This window comes from Glycine soja, chromosome 18 (assembly GCF_004193775.1).
Source record: "Glycine soja cultivar W05 chromosome 18, ASM419377v2, whole genome shotgun sequence".
Taxonomy (NCBI): domain Eukaryota; kingdom Viridiplantae; phylum Streptophyta; class Magnoliopsida; order Fabales; family Fabaceae; genus Glycine; species Glycine soja.
The window spans coordinates 4065616-4083745 of record NC_041019.1 but is presented as its reverse complement, the minus strand read 5'-3'; the positions used below and the strand labels follow the sequence as shown (position 1 = coordinate 4083745).

Below are 18130 nucleotides of genomic sequence, written 5' to 3'. Positions count from 1 at the left end.
GAGCATTCTCGCAAAACACCATGACCCTGACTGGTCTCCTTATGATCTTACCTAGTGAGAGTGACTTAACTTGCTAGTGTGTGATTTGTCTTGTCAAATACTCCTAGGCGCTCGACGTGATTTTTCACTGATATGGTACCACATTACATATAGGATTGAGTCTTAATGTATATGTTGCATAATGCTTGTATATTGATCGATATTGATTGACTTGATGACATTGTGTTTTGATCCTTTAGTACGTGAATGTTGTGAAAATGAATGAAATGTGTTGTGTGATGATGTGATGTTGAATGACAAAGTGGTGAAATGATGTGAGCTATGTTTAAGTAAGTTTTATTTTATTTTTATGATATTTATACCTACATGTTGTATCGTTAGTCTTCATTAGTTATGAATGTGATAACTCACTCCCAGTGTGTTATTTGTGTTTGGATCGTGTGATGATTTCGAACCTTGTGTTCGTGGGAGCACATCATGTTAGAAGACACGGGAACACAATGTTCTGCTAGGATGTGACATTAGGATATATATTCTATATTAATTGTATGGAGTTTTGGATGACTTTGTTTTAAGTCAAAGTGAATTTATTATTTATTTAGACAAGTTTTATTATGATGTTAAAAAGGTGAATGTGAGCCTTTTATTCTTTTGAAAGACTTGTATTTAAAAAAAATGTTTCAAATATTTTTAATTAATATTTAAATTTTTATTCTTTTTTAAAAAAATCTTATAAAAAATTCTAAAATAATGTCTTATAGAAAGGAATGGTGAAAGTATTAGAAATGATATCTATACTTCAAATATCTTACTTTGTATCCCGTGAACTTGTCTCAACTTTAACAAAAAAATAACTATGTAGATACAGTTATTATCCAATTATTTTGAACGGGACAGGTATATAACTTATTCTTACTTGTAACTGTACTCACTTCATTACATTTTTTTTACAATTTTTTGTTTATATATATATATATATATATATATATATATATATATTATAATTTTTAAAATATAATTTTTTTAATCCTCCAGTTGATAGGGTAAGACACACTGATTAATTCAAAATTTGATATGAAAGCAAGTAAAATCAAACTAAGAGTAAGAATTATTTCCGATAATGATGAAATATAAATTAATTAATTTTATACTTAAATAATTCAATAATAATAATAATAATAATTAAACAAATTTAAATTTATAAACTTAACTAAAATTTAATTTAATTCTTAATTTTTTATTTGTAATTCCTTGTTACTTAATAATTTTTATATATTGTTTGAATTAAAATATCACTAATGAATTAATATATAATTTATTTAAAAATATAAAAATAAATTAAATTTTTAGAAAACTGTATGATGCCTTTACTCTCATGTTTACTCAAATCCAATAAAATCCGACTTGAGATAGAGATTAAATTTTAAATCCCACCCGAACCTACTTGTCTTTTGTGGGAACGGAAACTGGGAAACCTCTCAGACTCGCTCTATTTTAATATGGAGTCTTCTATCCCTAAACACAAGTCCACTCATGTTGTTTCATTTTTCTATCCTATCTTAAAGAGTAGGACCCGGCAACGACTATTTCAACTTGCAAGTTATATATATATATATGATCTTTTCTTAAAAAGAAAAATATATATAAAATCAGTATACTTTTTACAAATATTTCTGATATATATATATATATATATATATATATATATATGTGTGTGTGTGTCAGTGTGAAAATATGCATTCATGGCAAATTGAGACCAATTCTCTAAATCATTTTTTTATTTTTATGTGAAATCGTACCAAATTAATAAGATCATATATATATATATATATATATATCTTTTCGAATCTAAAACCTCAGATATATTTGAGTTGACTCGTTTTTTTATTGTTTTTCTGGGCTCACTGTGATTGTATTTCTAGACGACGACAAAGACTCCTGGGACAAGGACAATATATATATGGAGGAAAGAAATAAATTACGTTACATAACCACATTAGTTAATCCTCTGTTAAACATACATAGAGGAAAGTCAACAAGGATTGAGACATAAATCAATTAGTTTTCGATCAATCATTCACATATTGAAGTGAACACCAAAATTATATAATTATAGTATCTATATATATATGTATTATACGAAAATATAAAATAATAAAAACATCCTCCTCCTTGATATCGTGGACGTACACGACTCTTTGGTTCTCAGTCTTCTCTGAGACGTATTATACAAGTTATTAATATGTTATAATCAACATATATATAGTTAGCAATAATTGTATTTTAAATATGTGGTCAACAATTTGCAACTCCAAATTTGTAGGTACAAAAAAATATCTATTAAAAAAGATCATATCCCTTCACATACATAAAAGAAGACCAAGTCAAGACCATGGTAGGTCAATAAGCCTAAGTCCAAGAGTTCCTGATATATATATATATATAGCAATACACTTTGTAACCATAGAATACCAAAACAAAACACTCTTCACTAAAACACTCTTCACTAGAAAAACAATACCAAAATACTAGAATCTCAAACCTAGCTACCACATACACACAAAGCTAAGAGATGATGCTGCAGCAACTTATTAAGCTCCTAGCCTTAAATTTGATATGGTGGAGCAGTATTAATGTTGAATATGCAGTTGCAGCCACACGTGACACACGTGTGATAAACTCTGGGTGCAGCCCAATCAACGCTACCAACACGGTTAGCTTCTTTGGGAATGTCAATGAGACATTCTCAGAGCTGAGAGGAGAAATTAGGAACCAAAGCAAGCACTTTGGCACATCATTGAACTCCAGAGGAGCTGTCAATGCATATACTATGTTTCAATGCAGAAACTATGTCTCCAGAAATGACTGTCTTGCTTGCTTCAACACTGCCTCCGCCCAAATCCGGGATATATGCAAAATAGCCAACGGTGCCAGAGTCATCTACAATGACTGCTTCCTCAGGTATACATACACACAAGAAAAATATTTAGATTGGTGAATTTGCATTAATGTTATTAATATACACACAATGACTGCTTCATCTACAATGACTAACTAATGCTCTTGGAGCATTGAGTAATAAATTTTAAAAAAATATTTTTATTGTGTAAATCATAGAAGTTTATACAATCAAATAGTCTGAAAATTATTATACTTCAGCATGATAATCTTGACTATATGATAATACAAATACTTAGTTTCACTCTTTTTGTCTCTAACTACTTGTAAGGTGATCTTACGTAAATGAACTATTATATTATCAATAATTTTATATAAAATATGACTTTCATCGATACACTTTATAACTATATTAAGTTATAATTATAACTAGTATTTTAGCTTGTCAATTAGATAGAATAAATGACTATTTTATATATTTTATAATAAATAAATATTTTTAAATATATAAATTATGTTATAATTAAAATTTATAATAAATAAGTATTTGTGAACATATAAATTACATTTTAAATTGATGATAAATAATTTATATTGTGATATATTATTATTTTTAACTATTGATTATTTTTTAAAAAAATAAGTTTTAATTAAAGATATTAAAAGCATAAGAACGTACATCACACACATGTTAAGATTCTTTTTTTAAAAGCAAATATAGATTAATATTACTATGAAAGATAGAATTACATCTTGTACAAGATGTTAAGAGTCTATTTGCACTTTGAAGATAATATGTATTAATTTGAAATATTTTCTGATATTTAATTACAACTTGTTAAACTATTTGGCACATTGATATAAAAAGCAAAAGATTATATTTGATCTCTCTTTTTGTTACAATAAAATTAAAGAATGGATATAAAATAGAGGGAAAATGGAAGGAAAATTCTTTAATTTTAATTTAATATAATCTTTGTTATGTAAAAATATTAAATGAAATCTATGTAATCTATATATACAATCATTATCAGTTTATCAATATATATACAATGATTATCAATGAAACCACATAGTAATCAAAATTAAAATGATGATTATTTGTGAAAAATATAAAAATACTACTTATATATTTTGTCCATGATTCAGTCCTCGTATTTTTTCAATAAGTTTTGTATTAATTAATGTTATGTACTGTAAAATATTATAGTAAGGCAATTAATGTTAAGTATTTGACAATTTATTTTAAACTAATGCTGGATATTCTCAAAATGTTTGATAAGGTATGAGAGTGAGAGATTCTACCAACAGACCAACGAAATTGGTGGAGGGGTAACATGTGGGAACATCAGTTCAAATGCCACTAATTTAAAAGTAGTTGGACAACAAGCATTAATGGACCTTCAAACAGCAACACCTAAAATTAAAGGTTTCTATGCAGCTACTAAGACACAGGTGGAGGGTGGTAGTGCAATTTATGCCATTGCACAGTGTGTTGAAACTGCCTCCCCACAGAAATGTCTGGATTGCATGCAAGTTGGATACAACAACTTACAAAGTTGCCTTCCAAGCACAGATGGTACAGCATATGATGCTGGCTGTTTTATGAGATACTCCACCAAACCTTTCTTTGCTGATAATCAGACCATTGATATCAAACCCTATTTAAAAGAAGGTAGAATTACAATAAATCTCTTTTGTTAAACTTGTATTTGGATAAAAACTGTTAGGGTCATATATTTAATTTTCTTAAAACATTTCTGTTTTTATAAATAATTAGATACTGCACTATTGCAGGAGGTTCAAGCAAGAAGTGGGCTATTATTGGTGGTGTCGTAGGAGGTGTTGTTCTCCTCCTTGTGTTGTTTGCTTGGAGATTGTTTATTAAACAAAAGAGGGTTCCCAAAGGTAAGTAATTGTGATGTTAATTAGTTCATGGTTTGCATTTTTAATGCTTTTCAAATCGAAAAAAAAAATGATAGATAGTTCTACATTTGTTTTTTGCATTCAGTAACCTCGCAATGATAATTTCTTTATTTTGTTTCCTAATTTCTTTCATGATTATTTATTATTATTATTATGTGGCTAATAATTATTTCTTTTTACGAAAGCTCTCCTAATATATTTTTTTATTATAACTTATTTTAAATACAAAATTTGCTAATCTAAAAGTCATCTCTCATTTTTTATTTATTACAAAATCAAAAGTCGTGTGTTCCTTTGCAGCTGACATATTGGGAGCAACTGAGTTGAGAGGTCCAGTTAACTACAAGTATACAGATTTGAAAGCTGCAACAAAAAATTTCAGTGCTGACAATAAACTTGGAGAAGGAGGTTTTGGCGCTGTATACAAGGTAAATTTGTGTTTTATTTTTTCTATATATTGATGGAAAGCATGTTCAAAGACACTGACGATTGTGCTAGTGTTTTTTTTTAAAAGCATTATCATATTTTATTTGACAAATTGCTTATGTTTACAAAAATTTACAAATTTATTATCTTATTTTACTTTTTTCTGTTTACATTGGTAATAACAAAATCAAATTAGACTTGTCACTAATACACTTTGTTTATTATTAGTTAAAATTTATTTAAAATTAAATTTTTTATAAGACATTTTCTTATTATTTAATGAGTTTCTCTCTTGATTTTATAGTTTTCAATAAATTTTAATTTATTTTTTTCTAACTTCTTGTTCAAAATTAAAAAATGAGATAAAGTTAAAAATAAATATTTTTTTGTAATTATTTAAAAAAACAGACCTTAACAAACTAGAAAGGAAATAATTTAAAGTGCTATATAGAAAAAACACTTTCATTGGTCAATTAGTCATACATACTATTAAACAGGGTACTCTGAAAAATGGAAAAGTTGTTGCCGTCAAGAAACTAGTGTTGGGGAAATCAAGCAAGATGGAGGATGATTTTGAAGGTGAAGTGAAGCTTATAAGTAATGTTCATCATCGAAATCTCGTTAGACTTCTTGGTTGTTGCAGCAAAGGCCAAGAGAGAATTCTAGTTTATGAATACATGGCAAATAGCAGCCTTGACAAATTCTTATTTGGTAAATCATGTCAACCTTCAATGGAATCATTTCTTGAATCTTCATTGCTTTTTCTTCTCTTCTCCACAATCTTACGTATATATCTAAACTTGGGAAACAGGTGACAAAAAGGGTTCCCTCAATTGGAAACAACGCTATGATATAATTTTGGGAACAGCAAGGGGACTAGCATATCTACATGAGGAGTTCCATGTGTCCATCATTCATAGAGATATAAAGACTGGTAATATCCTCCTAGATGATGATCTCCAGCCCAAAATTGCTGATTTTGGGTTGGCAAGGCTTTTGCCAAGGGATCGTTCTCATCTTAGCACAAAATTTGCCGGAACATTGTAAGTAAACAAAATAATTGCATGCATTCACATGAATTTCTTGACATTTATTTGAGTATCCAAGTTGTAGCAAAAGAGACAAATTAATAAATAAAAACTTATGTGTGAAAAATGTGACAATGCAATGAGTGTTGTTAATTTTTTGACTATATGACTGTATATTATACTTATCAGGGGATACACAGCACCTGAGTATGCAATGCAAGGTCAATTATCAGAGAAGGCTGATACCTACAGTTATGGTATTGTGGTTCTGGAAATCATAAGTGGTCAAAAGAGTACCAATGTGAAGATTGATGACGAGGGTCGTGAGTACCTTCTTCAACGGGTAAGCAAGTTGCTATACCTAAGTTGTTTGTTTTCTCAAGATATTTTACTATTTGATCGAGCATGAGACATTTGATTTTCACTTAACAGGCATGGAAACTGTATGAGAAAGGCATGCAGTTGGAGCTTGTGGACAAGGACATAGACCCTGATGAATATGATGCAGAAGAAGTGAAGAAAATCATTGAAATTGCTTTATTATGCACTCAAGCATCAGCTGCAACAAGGCCAACAATGTCTGAATTAGTAGTGCTACTCAAAAGCAAGAGCTTAGTGGAGCAACTGCGACCAACTATGCCTGTGTTTGTTGAAACAAATAAGATGAATGGGGAAGGCATCTCTGATGATCCATCTAATGCTACTATCTCCATTTCTGTTCTATCGGCCCGATGATTATTGGATCAATGGGGTAAAGGGTTTTGATGAACTGAATCAATAAAGTAACGAAATAAAATAGATAAAGATTGTTATTCATTTCAGTTGTTTATCAATCGCTCAAGTAGAGCATATGTTGCGAAGTAAGGACTACTGTGGTGTCGTTGATTTGTTAGTAGAGTATATAATTAAGAATGTTTTGTCGATGTGTGATGCTACATATTTTCTAGTTTGATAGTTTCTTGTTTAAAACCAAAAAAGTATAGTGGAATTTTGAAGCATGTGTTTGTAACATCTTGGGTGTTGATGAAATCTGAGAGTCATCATCAGTGCAAAAAAGATGAACAAACAAGGAGCTTCTTTTGACATGCAGGCTTCCAGCATTAGGGATATATCAATAAATCAAATACACACCAGAATGAAGGATATCCTAATGTAACATTGTGATTTATTAATTGTCATATAAGTTATTTAATTTAATTACAAGGGAAATTAAATTAAATTAAAGTGCTTGAAATTAATTAATCAATGTGATTGGTGACTTGATTATGTGTTTCATGTGAGTTGGTGAGTTTTGGTGTGTTTGAGCCTAGAGGGATAGACTTTTGGTTTGTGAAAGGAGAGGTAGGTGTGCTTAGTAAAGCCTAGGTGTGAGAGGGAGACTTTCAAGAGTAATATAAACTATCTCCATTTATTATCATTGATTCACAAAAATATTTAAATCCAATCCCTTGAATGGGAAGAGACTAAATCCCTCAACTAAACTATCAATCCCTTGAATTAATTTAGTCAAGTAACTTGTTTGAAGAACAAAAGTTAAGAGATGACTGCCAAGTCTTGCTCTATCCCTAGACAGAAAACTCATTAGATGTTCTTTCATATTTCTAAGTTCAAATGCATTTCTCAATGATCATTCTAACCACAAAATCAAGCAATGGATGATCAAGCCAAGACAAGCATTAAGCATAAAAAAGAACACTTAACAATGAACAATACACAAAGATTCATAACTTGAATGTAAGCATAAGGATGGGTTCAATTACATCAATCCCCACAAAGAATAAACATAACTACAAGAAGAGAAGAAGATGCAAAAAATGAACAAAAATTATACACAAAATAATGATAGTTGGTAGGAAAGCCAAAGAAAACAAGTGAGAGTTTCTTAGCCACTCACAATGCCCTAGATAGCTCCCCAAAACCAAAAACTACTAAAAAAATCCCTTCAATTGGACATCTTATCCATTTGTTTCAGCTTCACTAATGCCACATTATCAGCCTCATGCCCAACCTTAAGTCTTCCCACATCTAGCTTCACAAAAGGCATCAAGGGTGCAACACAAGTCTTCTCACACTAGGCCTAGCTCAGATTCCTAACGCCCGACCTCAGGTAGACAACAAGCAAAATAGACTTTCTACATTCTTAATCCCAGCCTCAAATCTCCCAAGCTCTGCCTCAGCAAATAAAGAGCACAATCATTACTATGAAAATAGGATTTAACATCGCCTGGTTAACATTGGTTTTGACGAAAACCAATGTTAACAAAAAGGTGGTGACATAATTGTAAATAAAATAAGTTCGTTAGCATCGGTTTTCGAAAAACTGATGCTAACATGGCTTCATTAACATCGATTTTTTAAAAAATCAATGTTAAAGTAACTACGTTAACATCGGTTTTTTTAAAAACCGACATTGTTTTTCAGATATATATATATATATATATATATATATAATTGTTTTTCTCTCGCCCACTATCACTCTCCTCACTCTCACCCTAACACTCTCACTTCCTCCGTGGGGATGCAACTCATCCTCTCAACACACTCGCTCTCGCTCGCACTCGATATTTTACTCCCACTCACACTCGCTAATTGTTTTTCTCTCGCCCACTATCACTCTCCTCACTCTCACCCTAACACTCTCACTTCCTCCGTGGGGATGCAACTCATCCTCTCAACACACTCGCTCTCGCTCGCACTCGATATTTTACTCCCACTCACACTCGCTCTCATTCTCAGTCTCCCACTCATACTAGCTCTCGGTGTCAATGTTGGTCTCGATGACAAGGTATGTCTTTCTCTTACCTTTGGCAAATGGTGTTGCTTTGCGTTGTGCTTTGGGTGGTGTTGCTTAGTGTTGGCGGAGACGTCGTGGCGTCATGGCCATGTGGTGGACGACATGAGGAAGAAAACACGGCATGAGGTCGTTGTGAGGTCACCTTTTTTGTTATATAATATAAAAAATCATTATTGTAGACATTATATAACATCAATTTACTCTAATACAATAAAATGGTCCACTAATGAATTTTGTATTTTTTTTTCTTGTTCTACACCATCATTTACGTTGGATAGAATATATAGCATGTACATTTATCTGCCTATTTCACTCACCGACACTCATATCTATTCACGGTAGTTCAAAAGATGAAAACATAGACAAGGTTGGTAGATGAAAAGCCTCTATCTAACGGTTAACCACAACAGAGTTACGCATCGACCCATTTCACCTGGTAAGAATCTTCATCCACTCTAGGTTAAAATTTTTGTTCCTCTATCATAGACCCAAGATGATGTTAGGGTTTTTAACTTGAAGCAAAAAATTGATACTTTAAAAATATGAATATCATTCTTGGCTTTCAAAAATGGGTATATGCATAATGTCTTGCAACTCTGTGGCATGTAATAGACCAATCTCATATCTCTTGGTTTACTACTACTAAGTAGCATGCATATTTATTTTAAGTAATTCTAGCTTTTAAGACAAAGGGTAATTTTAGATTAGAGACTATACAATGTTGGATTAATAGTTTCTAACTGAACAAATTTAAGGCAAAACAGATGTTGTGGATTAATAGTATCTTTTATATTGTAAATGGAGTTTAGAAACAATGAATGAAGATCAAAAGAATTGGAATAAAATGGCTAAGACAATGATGCAGATTAACAAAAAAACCAAAGGAAATGTTCAACACAGTTCATATTAAGGATCAGGTTAAGAATTTCAAGACTATTCTCAAATAAACATGACATGATATAACACATCTGTATTGCTTATATTAGTTTACTTTAAATGTAGCCTTATGGTGAAGTGAGTAGGACATTTGTTGTAAGATGGAAGGATCAACTAGAGCATACTTGGCATTTGCTAGACAATAATGAAAACATGCACTCTATTACATACAACCAAGATCTGGTAAATCCAACTATATTGGATGGATGGACAGAACTCATGAAATTTCTATGGACTTATAGGAAATCATCAAGTGACCATGACCCATTTGGGATAGAGTCTTTTCTTCCTAACCATCTTCAAAAGAAACTATCAACCAAAAGCTTATCCTAAATGGCACTCATTGTACCATCAAATTCCTAACTCAATCACTTTTAAAGTCCTGTTAAATGAGTACAAAGTGACTTACATTAATTTGGTGAGTAACTTATCATTGTATATAATCAGTACAAAAGTACCTCTGTTTGTCAATTTTTAAAATCATATACATATTTAAGATAAACTTAATGTTAATTTCAGGATGTGTCGAGTATCGTGTACTCATTTATGAAAGGGTAGGATTCACCCATATGAATTTGGAAGTGATTACGGAATGCAAGATTGTTTATAATCATTAGAGGAAGTCTGCAAAAATTGGTTATGGATTGAGAACTTTTGCACAATAACAAAATTTGGAAGTTGAAACTCAAATTATATTTGAGTTCCTAGATGCAACATCTAACTTTGTTTTATGTTGGATTTGTTTGTAATTTAAGTATATTATACTATAATAATATCAGTAAATTTTGTTTATAACTCTTGTATATTTTTGTGGAAAATGATGTTTGGAATGTTTCTGCTAGGAATCTTTTTGTCAACTTATCATTTTGTAGATAGACAATTTATTATATAAAATATATTGAATATTCTAATTTTATTACATTTAGTTTTCATTTACTTCTTTTCAAGGATGACTTATGTTTATTTTTAGATTTTTTATAACTTTGAATGATAATTTGTGCTACGTTTAATTACAATTGGTAATTAAAAACAAAAAAAATTCCAAAACACAACATCGGTTTAATTGAGCAGAAAACATTGATTTTTTAGAAAATTGATGTTGTGTAGTTTAGTTTATATTGGTTTTCAAAAATTGATATTAGCATTGATACTTTTTAACATCGGTTAATAATCAATGTTAAAAATCCTTAATAACTAATGTTAAAAGCCTATTTTATAGTCGTGAATGATAGCTTTGGGCTTTCAAAATATGCTTCTAAAGTTGTGTGGTTTGACCTTGCAAATGTTAACTTCCAATTTATTCAATTCTTCTTCTTTTCTTACAATAAAACATAAAAAGCTAATAAAATTCTTAAAAGATTAGAAACATTAGCACTACTTCTAATTACTAGTTAGATTAGCCTAAAAGTGATTAGAACCAGGTTTTAAATCATGAAAATGTAAGATAAAAATGTCAACATGTATAAGCATACAAGGCATTTATCCAAACACCCTAAACTTAAAGCTTTGTTTGTCCTCAAGCAAATTAAAACTAAACTAAACAACCAAACATAAACAACCTACTTGTAAAATTAAAATAAAAATGAAAATAAACAACTAGACATGGTTTGAAAATCAAACACCACACCACATCCATCGACACATGCTTTCAACTCAAGTTTTTGACCAAGAAATCCCAAAATGAACAATCTTACCCTGTGGTGCCCGCACAAAAATTCACAGCAAGATACAAATGCAATTAGTTCCTCAAGAGACTAACAAGCATGGCAATGACAAATATTGAAAAACCAAAGAGCACTTGTCTCCTCACAGAGAAGATGTTTCTCTCAAGCACACAAGTTTATCTAGGTGAGTGTATCTCTCAATCTCACACAATGATAGCTTTGGCTTTCGAAATATGCTTCTAAAGCTGTGTGGTATGACCTTGCAAATGCTAATCTTCCAATTTCTTCAATTCTTCTTCTTTTTCTATAATAAAACATAAAAAGCTAATAATTTTTTTAAAATATTAGAAGCATTAACACTACTTCTAATTACTAGTTAGATTAGCCTAAAAGTGAGTAAAACAAAGTTTTAAGTCATAAAAATGTAAGATAAATGCCAAGATATATAAGCATACAAGGCATTTATCACTTTTGGTTTGTGAAAGGAGGGATAGGTGTGCTTAGTAAAGCCTAGGTGTGAGAGGGAGACTTTCAAGAGTCATATAAACTCCTTTAAATCCTCATATTTCAGATTTCACTTTCTCCAAAAACCTCTCCATATGTTTCTCCTCTTCTTCTTCAAGTAACTCATTCCTTGGGAGATTGAGTTTTGGTGATTGTGCTCATAGAAGGTCTTTTTTCTCAAATCCCATAGTCGACCATTGGAGTGGTAAGATTCTTTTCCTTTTCCCTTGTTTTCCATTTCCACTTTCTTTCCTTAGAGCAACCATGGAAGTCTTTGGTTTTGAGCCTAAATTGGATTTCTTGCTTTGGTTGGGTGTGGTTGGTGCTTTTCTTGTGTGAGCTACTAGTTGGGTGGTAGAAAGCTTCTCCCTTTCTCTCCTTTTCTCAAAAACCAAAGCTTGAAAACCCATAGGTAAGGGAAGCTAACCTTTCTTTTGAATCCTATGATTGTGTAAATTGTTGAGTATGATTTGTGGATTGTATGGAAGCCTTTTTTCTTATCAAAGTTAATGTTTTGGGATACTTAGGGATTATTTGGAGAACCAAAATTCGCATAGAACAAACTATTTTGACAAAACGCAGAATTGCATTGGGGCTTAAGTGCAGGTGAAACTAAGCTTAAGCACAACGGGCTTAAGCCCGATTTCACCCGGGAAATAAACTTAAGAGCATTAATTTTTGGAATAAAATTTGAATATATGATAGCATTAATTAAAAATAACTAATTTAACCTCTTTCTTTGATCTTGATGATTAGTGATATGTTTCTTATATATAGGAATGGAGGTAATAATGAATTGGACAAAAATTCTCTTTTACATCCATACTTAATCATCGAGCAGGTACTATAGAATTGGAGGTAGTAGCATTAGTCATAGAGGAACCAGTTCAAGCAGAGATATCTCTATGGGACCTCAAATTCGACTCAATAAAGATAGGCATTGAAGGTTTCATATGCTCAACAAAGTAATTGCTACTAAGTAGAACTACTACTTTAGACATGGTTGGCCTCATTGCAGCCGATGCTTGAGTGCACAACAAAGCAATGTCTATAACTTTCTTCACTTCTTCTGCATCATAGTTATTAGGGTCTAAGCTTTTGTCCACTAAATCCAAGTGCATGCCTCTCTCATACAACTTCCATGCCTATTGTAGTCAAAACCAAGTGTCATACACAGTAAAATGTTACAAGAAAACAAAAAACAAAAAAATGGGTACATATTTATGGGAAATTCCTTACTTGTCGAAGAAGGTATTCATCCTCACCATCATCATCATCAACAACCTTCACATCAATATTCTTTTGACCACTAATGATTTCTAGCACTACAATTCCATAGCTGTATGTATCAGCCTTTTCTGATAATTGACCGTGAAGTGCATACTCAGGTGCTGTGTATCCCCTAACAAGTGCATAACATTTATGTCACATATATAATTAAAAAATTATGAGACTATTCTGCATGTGGGGGCAGTATATTTTACACTTTAAAATTTTCAAGCTGAGTCATTAGTATTTTATTTTGACTTACATTGTCCCTGCAAATCTTGTGCTAAGATGAGATTGGTCCCCTGGAAGGAGCTTCACCAACCCAAAATCAGAAATTTTAGGCTGAAGTTGTTCATCCAAGAGGATATTCCCACTCTTAATATCTCTATGTATGATAGACACATGAAATTCCTCATGTAGATAGGCCAATCCCCTTGCTGTGCCCAAAATTATATCTAAGCGTTGTCTCCAGTTGAGTGAACCTTTTCTTTTACCTGTTTCCCAATTTTATATGTTCAAAACTTTAGAGGTAAAAAAAGAGGTAAAGAAAGGAAAACATACACAAAATGCTTTTATTGGAAATTGACATGTTAGTTACCAAATAAGAATTTGTCAAGGCTGTTGTTTGCCATGTATTCGTAAACAAGAATTCTGTCTTGGCCTTTACTACAACAACCAAGAAGTTGAACCAGATTTCTGTGGTGAACATTACTTATAAGCATTACTTCACTTTCAAAATCGTCATCTATCTTGTTGGATTTTCCTGAAATTAACTTTTTGACTGCAACAACTTTCCCATTTTTCATTGTCCCCTATACAATAGCATTAGAATTAAAAATTCTGCTTGAAAGTGATTTATCTCTATAACTAGATGCGTAGCTGGTAAGTAATATTGCCTTCTAAGCTTATGGACAGATCTTAGTTGACAACTTTATATTAAAAACAATACTCTTAGAGTCATGATTGAAATGTGTGGAGGAACAACTCAACTTTACCTTGTATACAGCGCCAAAGCCTCCTTCTCCTAGCTTATTTTTCTCACTAAAAATTTTTGTTGCAACTTTCAAGTCACTATACTTGTACTTGGTTGCAGCTTTCAACTCAGTTGCTCCCAATATGTTACCTGCCAAGTAAAATATAAGTTTGATTTTTCTTTATATATAAATGAAGAAATGAATTCATTTCTGTTTAGGAGAAAAATGATATTTTTTTTAGACATGGTAATTTGGTAATAGTTGGATGCAAAGCATCACATAAAGACTTTCTAATTAAAATCCAATTAGTCATATTACCTCTAGGAGCTCTCTTGGGACTTTGGGATCTTCTACGCCACCGGAGAAATAATGAAAGAAGGGTCACAACAAGGACTGCACCTCCAACACCACCACCAAAAATTGCCCACTTCTTGCTTGGACTTCCTCCTTCAAGACAGTAAAGAAGTTGACATCAATTCTAAATGATGCATCCGTTCAAGATATTGATATTTATTGAGGAAACCGAGTTGGAGAGATTTTCATCAACAGGATATGAACAATCACATAAATGAACTAATATCATATTTTGATCAAAAACCTTAAAGTTTAGATTTATAAATTTTTCCTTCACTTATGACATTTAATCTTCTCATTCGTACCTAATATAAGATTTCACTTTACACCTATACTTCAACAATATTATAGTATGAGAATCACTAATAACATGTTTTCTGTCATACTCTTCCTAATACATTTTTTACTATTGATTAAAATTTATTAGAAATTATAAAAACATGTGTGTGATTTATTAAATAACTTAGTCTCAAAATAAAGAATGTGTTAGATAATTTGTTATTAGCCTTTCTCCTTATACAAAGAGATGATGGCACACCACTAGGCCAATTTTTTCATTCAAGTCAACATCTATTAAATTAAGTTATGGCATTTGTACCTTGTTTTAAGAAGGGGTTGATATCAATGGTTTGGTTATCAGCAAAGAAGGGTGTCTCCGAGTATCTCATAAAGCACCCAGCATCGAATGCCCTACCATTTGTTTTGGGAAGACAACCTTGTATGCTGCTATGTTCAACTGACAAGCAATCCAAACAACTATCTTGTGTGAGAGTTTCTGCACATTGTGCAATGGCATAGATTGCACCACCAGCCACTTGTGTCTTGGTAGCTGCATAGAAGCCAGTAATTTTTGGTGTTGCTATCTGTAGATCCATCAACACTTGCTGTCCAGCTTCACTGAAAGTTGTGCTTTCATCTGCTGTATGATTTCCACAAAGTATGCTGCTGCGAGGCATGATCTGGGCAAAGAAGTCATTGCTCTCGTACCTCAACATTCAACACATAAGAAAGTATATATCAAATATTGAAGCTAATCATGACTTAGTTTCATGAACTGCCAACCTACATGTTCTTGCGATGTACGTAAACACATTAAAAGAACTAATCCACAGTCTTAAATATATATATATATATAATGTTTTATGTACAAGGTTTAATTTTAAGAAGCAGGTCACCCATTTCATTAAATTCAAAGAAGAAAAAGTTATGCTAGATTCAACGACTGAATAATAATATTAAGACTTCAATAATCAAGTGTAATGAATATTAAAGTTTTTAAACTTATCAGAAGCAATTGAATGTATAGATACATGGTGTTTGTTTGGGGTGACTGTATATGACTATAGGTTTAGGATGATTATACAAGATGTTTCTCTTTTCGGTTGCAAGTAGAAGGATTGTCTTTGATGTATTGGGGAGGAGTAGCCCTTGACTCCATATGCATACACTTTGATTTATAAATTAAAAAAGAAAAAATTATTAGAAATCATATCTTTAATAGGAGTGTGACTTTTAAATAATTATTAAAACAACTAATAAATTTATTCATGTTTTATCAATATAAAGTAAACATTTTACACACGTACTTTATATGTCTTTGTCTCGTGTCTATTTGTATTGTTTCACTTGTCACTCTCAATCTCTCTCTAGTCTTTCCTCTCATCAAAGTGTACACACCAAGAGTGTCAGAAATATCATTTTTGAATTATTGGCCATGACTATGGGAATGGATGGCTGAAGAAATAATAGATGGAAGTGTACCTAAGGAAGCAGCCGTCATAAATGACACGGACACCGTTGGCTCCGGTGGAGCAGTTGCGGACTTTGGCGGTAGCCGTGGCGAGGCAGGTGGTGCAGTCAGTGTTGTTGAGGTAGTTCCTGCATTGAAACATAGCATAGACAGGATCCGATCCAATGGTTGATTGAGCCGTGGCAAAGATCTTGCTTTGGTTGCTGACCTGTGTTCTCAGGTCTGCCAAACTTGCGTTTAGGTTTTGGTAGAAGTTGGACAAGTTGGGTACCTTGAATCCGCTGCAATCCCATTTGAGTAAAAAGAGTTGAGGGTCTCCTACTGCACCATCAAAGCTCCACCATGGCCACAGTATCGACAGGGTTAGGGCTACCAGCTTGAGTTGTACCATGTTCTTGTTTGTGATCGGAATATTTCTAAGGTTTCAAAAGATGGGTTTGATATAAGCCTCAAAGAAAAGAAAACCTAGTTGTTGATTATGTCAATGCATGGGTGGACTAAGATAATATCCAAGTCTAAAGTCTGAGAGATGGAGGAGGATATATTGTTTGTTTGTGTTTGTTTTTTTTTTTCAATAGAAGCTAGATATGCACAAGCTTCGTGTTATCTCCCATCATGGCACCATGAAAAATAACCATGCGATCTGCCGCAGAATACCTATGTATTGTTATTAAAAGTAGACAAGAGTACGTAAAAGCTATATTTTAGACTATATAAAATATAAAAAAAGATTTTATTAATTTAGAATTAATTGAAATTTTGTTCTCTTTATATAACAATATATAATTTTAGTTTCTTTTATTTTTAAATTGCTCCAATTTCCCTAAATTTATAAAAATTAATCAATTTAAATTTATATTAACTTATTAATTGTTCAATATTTATTGGAAGTATTGACACAGAGTAATACATATATGAAACTGTGTATCACCCGCGTCGGATACTTCATCGTCATATCAATATCTCTCTAAAGTATTATTATTATTTCCTTTTCATATGTTTAGATGTTTTACTCTTCTTTTTATTTCAAAATAATTGATGTTTTAAAATTTTAAAATTTAATTAATTTTTTTAAAATATATCCTTATTTTATTAATATTTTACCACTAGCAGTACAAGTATCAAGGATCCATGTATTAAATTAGAAAATTTAAATTCAAATATAAATATATATTTTTTCTATTAAATAATTCTTAACCTATGTGGATATTAATCTTGATCAAAATCTAAAAATATATAGAAGAAGGTAATAGATGATAGTGGATAAGTTAACAAACTGACTAAAGTTCCTCAATTTTAAAAATATAAAACTAAATTATTGTGAAATTAAAAATGTGAAACCAAAATAAATAATGGTGAGTTGACTATATTGGAAGACCAAAAATACCATTAATTCGAAATTTACTAACTACCAGAAAAATGTCTGGTTTGAAACTACGCTCTAAGGATTTAATTATTATAACATGGAATCATCGTGCACAAGCAAATTAAAAAGTTGCCCTTCACTTAGGGGCGGAACTACGCTCTACGTCACAAGCTAGGGTGATAGCCTCCCTAAATGGAAAAAAATGACTAAAATTTATTATAAGATTAAATCTCTGTCCCTT

At 31.5% G+C, this 18130-nt stretch overlaps 3 protein-coding genes across 3 annotated transcripts; 1 reads left to right on the top strand and 2 right to left on the bottom strand.

Annotated features, from left to right (window-relative positions):
- Positions 1-2450: 2450 nt before the first annotated feature.
- On the top strand, positions 2451-7361 carry LOC114396430 (cysteine-rich receptor-like protein kinase 2). Its single transcript, XM_028358409.1, has 8 exons — positions 2451-2961; positions 4182-4573; positions 4696-4806; positions 5125-5252; positions 5748-5961; positions 6062-6293; positions 6468-6621; positions 6711-7361. Exons 1-8 carry the CDS (start codon positions 2573-2575, stop codon positions 7011-7013), a joined length of 1923 nt encoding a protein of 640 aa, XP_028214210.1. The 5' UTR covers positions 2451-2572; the 3' UTR covers positions 7014-7361.
- A 5576-nt stretch (positions 7362-12937) lies between these two features.
- LOC114396237 (cold-responsive protein kinase 1-like) lies at positions 12938-15754 on the bottom strand. Its single transcript, XM_028358138.1, has 7 exons — positions 15372-15754; positions 14738-14866; positions 14441-14568; positions 14044-14257; positions 13708-13939; positions 13416-13578; positions 12938-13321 (listed from the first exon to the last, which is right to left on the bottom strand). Exons 1-7 carry the CDS (start codon positions 15727-15729, stop codon positions 13064-13066), a joined length of 1482 nt encoding a protein of 493 aa, XP_028213939.1. The 5' UTR covers positions 15730-15754; the 3' UTR covers positions 12938-13063.
- A 645-nt stretch (positions 15755-16399) lies between these two features.
- LOC114396434 (antifungal protein ginkbilobin-like protein) lies at positions 16400-17104 on the bottom strand. The gene has a single exon (XM_028358411.1). It carries the CDS (start codon positions 16912-16914, stop codon positions 16492-16494), a length of 423 nt encoding a protein of 140 aa, XP_028214212.1. The 5' UTR covers positions 16915-17104; the 3' UTR covers positions 16400-16491.
- Positions 17105-18130: the final 1026 nt, after the last annotated feature.

What these genes read in the sequence shown, in the direction of transcription:
- LOC114396237 (XM_028358138.1), bottom strand. Translation starts at nt 15,729, where the DNA reads ATGCCTCGCAGCAGCATACTTTGTGGAAATCATACAGCAGATGAAAGC. An exon ending in GCTTTGGCGCTGTATACAAG is followed by an intron (nt 14,258 to 14,440) that starts GTAAAGTTGAGT and finishes GCTATTGTATAG; the next exon opens with GGGACAATGAAAAATGGGAA. An exon ending in CCTTGACAAATTCTTATTTG is followed by an intron (nt 13,940 to 14,043) that starts GTAACTAACATG and finishes ATTGGGAAACAG; the next exon opens with GTAAAAGAAAAGGTTCACTC.
- LOC114396434 (XM_028358411.1), bottom strand. Translation starts at nt 16,914, where the DNA reads ATGGTACAACTCAAGCTGGTAGCCCTAACCCTGTCGATACTGTGGCCA.
- LOC114396430 (XM_028358409.1), top strand. Translation starts at nt 2,573, where the DNA reads ATGATGCTGCAGCAACTTATTAAGCTCCTAGCCTTAAATTTGATATGG. An exon ending in ACAAAAGAGGGTTCCCAAAG is followed by an intron (nt 4,807 to 5,124) that starts GTAAGTAATTGT and finishes GTTCCTTTGCAG; the next exon opens with CTGACATATTGGGAGCAACT. An exon ending in ACAAAATTTGCCGGAACATT is followed by an intron (nt 6,294 to 6,467) that starts GTAAGTAAACAA and finishes TATACTTATCAG; the next exon opens with GGGATACACAGCACCTGAGT.